Source organism: Daucus carota, chromosome 5, assembly GCF_001625215.2.
Source record: "Daucus carota subsp. sativus chromosome 5, DH1 v3.0, whole genome shotgun sequence".
In the NCBI taxonomy this organism is placed as follows: domain Eukaryota; kingdom Viridiplantae; phylum Streptophyta; class Magnoliopsida; order Apiales; family Apiaceae; genus Daucus; species Daucus carota.
Window position 1 is genome coordinate 11,575,066 of NC_030385.2, and position 8,620 is coordinate 11,583,685.

The 8,620-nt window shown below is 32.9% G+C and overlaps 1 protein-coding gene across 6 annotated transcripts; it reads right to left on the bottom strand.

The window, feature by feature from the left end:
- Positions 1 to 720: 720 nt before the first annotated feature.
- On the bottom strand, positions 721 to 6,553 carry LOC108223952 (probable E3 ubiquitin-protein ligase ZFP1). 6 transcript variants are annotated; one of them, XM_017398432.2, is made up of 8 exons: positions 6,398 to 6,553; positions 6,069 to 6,158; positions 5,293 to 5,369; positions 3,045 to 3,884; positions 2,257 to 2,660; positions 2,036 to 2,134; positions 1,631 to 1,798; positions 721 to 1,187 (listed from the first exon to the last, which is right to left on the bottom strand). In XM_017398432.2, exons 4-8 carry the CDS (start codon positions 3,862 to 3,864, stop codon positions 1,044 to 1,046), a joined length of 1,635 nt encoding a protein of 544 aa, XP_017253921.1. In that variant the 5' UTR covers positions 3,865 to 3,884; positions 5,293 to 5,369; positions 6,069 to 6,158; positions 6,398 to 6,553; the 3' UTR covers positions 721 to 1,043. The 6 variants fall into 6 exon arrangements, with proteins under 6 accessions (XP_017253921.1, XP_063949788.1, XP_063949787.1 ...); XM_064093718.1 differs by having other exon boundaries at positions 6,069 to 6,180; positions 6,398 to 6,538; XM_064093717.1 differs by lacking the exon at positions 5,293 to 5,369 and having other exon boundaries at positions 6,109 to 6,158.
- Between the last annotated feature and the right edge of the window lie 2,067 nt (positions 6,554 to 8,620).

An 8,620-nucleotide genomic window follows, 5' to 3' on the forward strand; every position in this document is an offset into this window, starting at 1 on the left:
TTGTTATTTAGAAATGGGCACTGTTATCCAATTTACTTCATGGGCCTCACTGCATGTGAGTTTGGGCCTCGTCTACGAAAAGGTCAGTTAGCTGGCTCTGATTTCAGTCGTGACATCTTTCGAAAATAACATGCTTCGTCTTACAATTTCAGTTCAAATCGGTTTAATATTTTAACAAAATTGGAATCGATATCATAACTAATAGTATACCGGTTCAGTTTTAGTTTAAAAATACCAGATATTATCAAACAATTTTAGTGATGATTATCACATGATTAAACCCCGATTAAAAAACAAGCAAAAGATTATAAAAACTATGAATAATCGGGTATAGAATCGATGGGAGACCCTGGGTTCCAGTTCCGAATCCGCCATCGCATGTTTGCTCTAGTTCTTGTTGTTTTCCTAACAAGGGTTAATACGGTTCTCTCTGTACTCACGGGATAATTAAAACTGCAATAATAATTTTAGAAACCAAAACGACAGACTTACATCGCAGACAAGCGAGTTTATGTACCAGGAAAGAACACCAAATCGTCAGCAAACTGGTTCCTTCACTCGAGAAAATCCTAATCCTTTTTCAGGCTGGCTCTGATAAACGGGTAGCCGCTTGTGAGCTTGTGAGTCTCGCAGGTTGAAACAAAAGCCAAGGGCAAACAATTCACTCTATAAATTTCCTCAAAAGACATCCTAGAATGGCTCCTTTCAGAACAATGGCGATTAGAAAACACAGAGAAACATAATATAAAAATCATTGAATATTTACATCATTAACAACCTATATCGACAATGCAATACACTTTAGTAACTGAACGCTTATACAAAAACAAAACAATAGTCTGTACAGTTCAGAGAGCGAGAGTCAGAAGGCCACGATATAAGTTGTTCAAGACAGTTTTGTTTCTTAATTATTCTTCAAAGGCACATCATAGATAATATATAGCATGCATCCCATTATTGGAGCAAGTAACCTCTTTACTCTCTTTTAACTTAGACGAAGACCAACGTCTGGAAGCATCAGCGTTGATCTCTTTTACCCCTTGTCATTCCTCGCTTTCTGTGGTCAATGCCGCAGATTTGCATATGGGACAAGTGTTCTTTACAAGAAGCCATTTCTTTATACATTCCAAATGATACTCATGCCCACAATCGAGGATACCCATTTTCTCTTCATCCTTGTATTCCGTCTATCAAATACAAAACATTCAAACCATGTCACTATAAATTACTATATCAGCAACACTTCAACTTTGATTTATTTATGCATGCAATGCAAGAATTTTCTGCCAACTTGGACCGCTGGACCCAGGTGGCTTTTGACTCTGTTGGCTCATTTGGTCTTTTTATGAAACACATGTTTCTATATATTTTAATAATAAGATAAACCCCATGCAGTAACGTTCAATGAAAACAAGAAAGGAAATTAATATGCTCACCTAAACACTGACCTAAATCAGATGAATCCACTGTTTCCTCTTCTTAATTAGTCACATGTATTCTTTTCTTTATTCTTAAGCTGGAATATGTTCTTTAAAATGGTTGTTCTTGTAAAGAATAAACTAAAAAGATCTCTTAAATGCACAGAAATAAAACACTTAATCAGCAATATAATAAAATATCAGAGGCAGACCTGGCATACAACACAGAAGTTAAGTTCCTGATCCATAGATGTTGCGTCTCCCACATTAGAACTAGATCTGGAAAGAGTATATGTATTTGATTTTAGACGGCCAGTGATAAATTCCTCAGACAAGCCACTGCCCACACTGCCAATTTGTTCTCCTAGTGCCAGAAGCTCCTGGCAATTTAATAAATAGAAGTTTTAACTTTTTCAGTTTTACCAGACAAAGAGACAGGATGATCGCTGGCTCATAGATTCGCAGCATTAATAAATTATTGAAGATTTAATTTTACTATATATATTGCTATTTTAACTAGAAAATCGAGCGAGAGAGAGAGAGTAATTAAATTACAAACAAAAAAAGATGCAAAGCTTAAAAGGTAACAATCAGTAAACCAAGTTCCATCAGGTTACCTCATACGACATGTTGTCAATATCTAGACGCATTTCTCTGTGATGATCAACAGAATCACCCATTCCATTATAGTCTGAGAGCTCCAGGAGGGCAACTCCCTACACATTTTAAAAAAAAAGGATGAAAAAAATAATCATAACTAATAAACAGTGCACATACTTCTCATATAGAACGATAATAACTAAAATAACAAATCAGTCTAGTACAGAAATTTCATTACATCTTCTGGCAGAACTCTTAAGTGATGAAGATTGCGTTGCCTTGCAGTTGCATCAAGCATCAGTTCCCTTCGTTGAGGCCGATATATCCGTAGACCACCTGGTTGACCGGATCCCACAAATCTACAAATCATTTCTCCAGAATCTTGAATAGCATTCATACTAGCCTGTGCTGTGCCACTTGTCGAAGGTCTTTGTGAGGATGTTACTACTTGAGGATGCAATTCAAGACTCCGCCCTCGAGCACCTTGCAATGGTGGTAGCGGTGGTGATGGATGATGAAGATTGAAGTGCCCTGGGAGTATGGGAGGAGGCGGAAACAAAGCTGCAGGACTCCTGTTAGCTGTAACTTGATATGCATGTACACCGATGTTAGCTGCCTCCATACAACTTCCATTGAAGTTCCCTAATAATAAATGGTGTGTAAGAAAGCAGTAAAACAGTAAGAGGCTTAATAAAATATTGCTAGGTTACCAGATTTCCTCATTCGTATATATACATTAAATAGAAGAAAGTTTCATTAGTGCTACTATATATATTGAATATGACTACGTCTCTTGCACTTTGCTTCGCCATCTGCCAGTACCAATAGATTTCTGAAGACAGCAGCTATATAAACTTTGCATATTGTGGAATAAATTTCTAAGAAACAAAATAAGGAAATATGAGTCAGAAATTCTATGCCTTTAAATGCCCTACCAGAAATCAGCAGCAAAGCACGACAGATAGAATATAATATGGAATGATATGAAGAGAAATTACAGCTTCATTCATAAGTTAGAGATTTTACCATGTAGATAGGGTAACGTATGTGTTTGGTTCCAAGTCAAAGTGCCAGCATCACCAGCATTACCGTTAAATTGCTGATCCATCCAAGGAGTGGCAGCTGTCTGAAAAGCTTGGCCAGGATACTGTGCTCGGATCAAATGGTTGGGATTATGAGGTACTAGAGAATCGACACCAACAGAACTTGGTCTATTTCTCATACTTCTATGAGATCCGACATCCATCACAGATGACAAGTCATTTCCTCTGCTGTCAGGCACTGTAAAAGATACCTCCCTTGGACCAAAATCAGATTCAACCGGTCTAGCAATAATAGGAGCAACTGAAGAACTGGCACCCGCCGAGGAATAATACTGAAAATTTCTTGGGAGAACTTCTGCATTTTTTCTTTTAAAAGAACCTCCCAACCCATCCATAAACTGCGCATTTCTGGCATAGTTGTCGGCAGAAAAATCAATCCCATGATGGCTGGATGATAGAAACTGGTCAAAAGGACCACTATTCAGCGGTACAGGGAAACCTCTGGCACTAGATGAAGGGGCCATGTACATGCTATAGTGGTTGGATGCAGCTGAAGCCACGAAGTCAATATCACGAGCAGGATATTGATGCTGAACGCTATTGTACAGTGGCATTCCATAGGATCCGTGATGCTCAGGGAGATGATGAACATCAAAGTTATTTCGGTTTCCTGGTGCTGCTAATATCGCATTAGGTTGCGGAAAGTTTGCTATGCTCCCATATGGACTAAAATGCGCTTGGCCATGTTGATCCATTTCGATATCAGTCACTGGTCCACTATATGGTATATTTCGGTGCCCCATGCTGATAAACAGGCGTTCTCCTGGTTATATTAAAAAGAAAATTATTTTCTTACAAAAAAAAAGACTATTATGTGATTAACAGTTCAAATATGAATATAAGTGAACTCATTCAAATAATATACTTTCACATGTCAAAGTTATAAGTAATATAATCCTAGAAAAAGCAAAAATGCCTTACTATCAATTAGCCTGGAAGAAAAAAAAGAGAGGCTATTTCCTATTACTATGGGAAAATTCCATTTAACACTGGAACATGTGGTAATTAAAAATGAAACAAAATACACTATCAATGCTGCCACATAAATTGATGTGCTAATAGTCCTAGCCTCGATGTCAGCAGAAAACTTTTGAATAACCCATTATGTAACATAACTACAAAGTAAAACACAAATAATGCATGTTTAGCTGTTTAAAATTCAAATTGATAATTAATATAAAGTAAAGTATAAGTTATGCGAGGATTGTTGTAGATTTAAAAGTCTAAAGTATAAATGATCATGCATGCATAAATGCATGAATTATTTCCTACAAACTAAATACAGAGAACATGCTGCAATTTAGTCAGATTACAATCAACCTTGATCTTTAGAAAATTAACAGTTATGCATACACAGATACAGCAAGATGTTCTCTAAATATCTTATAATTTTTTTCAAATATGCATACATAGATGCAGCAAGCTTTTTCTACATTTAAGGATGCCCAACAGCTGTTTTTTAATTCCATTTTATTGCAAACAAAAATGGGTCTCATTCCTTTCCCATACACTAAAGCTGTAAAGCGTAAATTATCCAACTTGACAATAATCCATTCTATTCCCAGGTACAAGTGAACCCTAAAAGTCCCTTAATGATAACCACACATTTACTGGAACAATTAATAGTATTAGGAATGAATCAAGAAAGGATAGCAATTTATTGCATTTTAACATAATGGCATAAAATTTCTGATTTCCCACGTATCAATAAATAAAACAATGATGCAGACATACTGCGATTGACATATTACAGTACTCAACACTTAAAACCAGGAAAGCAAATATATGATTGTTCTAGTAGAGAAGAAGAGCATGTATTGTACACTTCAACTCAATATAATTATTGTTATATACCTCAAGTTCAAAATAGAGACATGTAAATTTAAACTAAACATACTCAAAAAATATATATATATATACTGAATTTCATTAAATTCTTCAATAAAGCTTTACAGGTGAACTCCCAATTACAAACAGATACAACAAATTACCACTACATTAACTGTTCAGATTTTGATCTTGCAGTCTATCATAACGCCAAACAAAAATATTCATATCCCTAGAAATAATTAGTTGCCATGTAGCCTATTTATTGTAATTAAGCAATAAGAGCATGTAAGCTTTATCTCTTCTTCTCTTCCAAAAACGTTTATCATGAAATCCAGACTAACATCTTCTTTTCAATGAAACTGTTGACTACAATGAGATCTTTCTTTGGCCTTTGAGTAACCCAAAATCATGTGTACTGCTGCATTTCAGATAAATGCAAAATGTGTTGAGTTCAAATATAGGAAGAACGCTTAAGTTTTATGTATAGTTATTCAAAAAGAGCTCATTTTGCCTAGCTATGAACTATAGGCAGGGTGATAATAAATAATGCCCGTAAAAGCAATAGATGTGAAATGCACCTTACTTATTTTGCCTACCAACAAAAGCATCTGAATCCAATTCATTTTTACTTAAAAAACAATATTCAACCAAACACACATAAATATTATCTGTTAGGGCTCCATATAACACAAAGGAAAATAATTAATGTTCTTTGACTTAAAATCATCTTCAAAAATTATTGTTCTTGCATATATACGACATATTAAAATTTAGGGAAATCATACAAAAACTGCATCTTGTAGGACAGAAACTAAAGTAATTCTCCATCAGTAAAGTTAGAAATTTTGCATTAAAAGCTAAAAGCATTTGATGGCTGTGAGTTTTATCATCTCCCAACACTAAAATAAAGATTACGTACTCATCACTCTCAGAAGAACTGCTGTAAACATTCTATAGATTTCCGCCTACCCGGAACCAATTTGGACAAGAATCTAACCAAAATTGGTAAAGAAGACCTTACAAGTATTTTATTAAAGAAAACATTAAATTCAACTTAACATGCATATACACACACAAACACAATCAAATATCACCAGAAACATCAACAAAACCCTACCTTTTTATCATCAACAATCTTTAAAGCTTCCAATCCTCACCTTAAATTACAACTTCTTAGCACAATCATCCAACAATAAATTTAATATTCCTGCAAAATTCAAAGAAAAGCCCTAAATTTGAGTTGGAAATTAGAATCTGATCATCCAAATTACAATCCATACAAAACCCACATAAACAATTACTTACAACAACTAATGTACATAACAAAGACACAAAAAACCCATAAATTATGTTGGGTTTTTTTCAAACAGAGAGATTGAAGATACAAGACATCAAATTAGCAGAAAATGATACGGAAACCTAAGAGCAGGATGTAAGAGAAATTACCGAATACGAGGATGATCGGAGAGATGATCAAGAGAGAGAGGCAAAGATAAAATTACCCTGTAATATAGAGAGAGAAAGAAAGAAGAGAGATAAATTCAATTCGGAATCCACTGTCGTCCTCCTTTTATTTTATGTAATATTCTACCGTTAACTGCTACGCGATTTTGCATTATTTATTGTACTACATTTTTGTAGATAATGAAAGAAGATATATCAATATCATTGGATACTATATTTTAATTATATACCAAGTATTTTAACTTCAGTAAATTAGATTTCTATCCTATAGATCACCGTTTTTATCCTCAACATAAATTCCTCTCTTTTTATTATTTTCTATCGTATTTATCTATTCGTTTTATATGTAAAGTATCGCCTCTACAAAATAATTGAAATAATACAAAAATAAAATTTGATTAGTACACACTTCCAGCATTTCCGAAAATTTGATTTCTTCTCACAATAAATCAAATTATTGATAACGCCGCAAAATAGTGAGAAATTATGAGAATTCAACTATAATTAAATTAAACATTCAATCAAACCGAGCCGAAAATTGAAATGTCATATTTTTAGTAAATCAAACCGAGTCTAGGTAATATTTTTAAATCGAATTAAACTAAACCTAAATAACTTGATTAGTTCAATTTTGATTATTCAAAAATTGTATTCTAGAAGAATTAAAGAAATCTGAAAATTTATGGTTTTAGATCTGCGAGTACATCTGGACAATGGTAATGAAATCCAACTGTAGTTTGAGCGATAAAAATTCATCATGCATGGCCACTGTAATAAAGATCCAGACAAAAGATTGTTAAAACTAATTCAATAAAGATCATTTTCGAACAAGTATTTATGTAATTAACCTTGTACTGCATTTTTCCGGGTTTAGGAATTCTGCTCACAAATTCTGGGTCTAGATTAATCGAACCGAACCAGATTAATATTCTGAATAGTATAATCGAGTCAAATTATTTTATTTATTTTGAAAGTAGTCAAATTATTATTTAATTAATAATCGAAAACCAAATTAACCCTTGACAAAAAAATAAACTGAAATTAACTAAAAGTATACAGTTCGGTTTAGTTATTTGATTTCGATATAACTTAGCCCTAACTGCAATTGATACAGATTTAGAGTAAATATATTTCATGATGAACAATTAGAAAATAAGCTTTCATTATTTAGTGATGGGAGAAAGCCATTGACATACTTCGTCCCATTATAGATGAGATTATATAAATAGCATGTTTTTAAGGAAATAAAATTTTAATTAACTTCAATTTCAACTAGAAAAAGAAATGATACTTGGTGGTGTAGTATTCATTTATAGTTGTAATGATCTTAAATAAATGTTATAAATGAAAGTTCATTCTCTTTTATACATCTAAAAACGGAAAGGTTATTTTTTTATTCATCCAAAAAAAAAAGCAATTTACTTAAACAGGGAGGGAAGACACTTTTGGAGAAATCAACAAGGTATGGAGGATTGATACAAGACCTCTGGTGTTAGCTATTCACTGAGATTTTGTTTCTGAAATTCCAAAATTTATTATTTTATTTCTGAAATTCTAAATTTTATTATTAATGAGATGCTAAAGTACGTTGACATATATTGCATAATGACACATAAAAAAATTATAACAAACTTATTAAATGAGATAATTCTAAAATTTATTTTTCATCATTTGTATATAAATATAAATATTAAACTTTTACTCATAAGGCAAAAAAGTTTAAAATAAATGATGAAACTACATTTTATAGGAGTATTAAAAAGTGTATCAAGTCATGTGTCTTCAATATAAAGAATTGAATGGATTGAGGGAGTATATTATAATAATTATATAAACACCGTCAAAACTCTAAACCGTTGTGCTTTGAATAGAGTGGTTTATACTAAATGTCTTTCTGTTTATCATTGGAAATTATCATTATTTCAAGATCTTATAAATAAAATATATTCTTTTAATGTTGAGGTTAATTGGCTAATTGATCACTCAAGTGATACCAAATTTTCATTTTGATCATCAAACTGAAAAAACTTGTGTATGCATCACAAAACCAATATTTGAGTTGCATAAACATGATTCAACCAAAAAAGTATTTCACTGCAGTTAAGTCCCATTGACTTTTAACGGACTTCCGTTAAACTTGTACAGATCAGCAGCCACGTTTGTTTTCAACCCGAGAATACATCGACCAGAACTTTAATTATGACC

Bases quoted from the DNA above. Each gene is read 5' to 3' on its own strand.
- LOC108223952 (XM_064093717.1), bottom strand. From the start codon at position 3,864: ATGGGGCACCGAAATATACCATATAGTGGACCAGTGACTGATATCGAA. The intron at 2,135-2,256 runs GTAATGAAATTT...TAAAATGTGTAG, and splicing joins TAAGAGTTCTGCCAGAAGAT to GGAGTTGCCCTCCTGGAGCT. The intron at 1,799-2,035 runs GTAACCTGATGG...TTAAATTGCCAG, and splicing joins TTGACAACATGTCGTATGAG to GAGCTTCTGGCACTAGGAGA.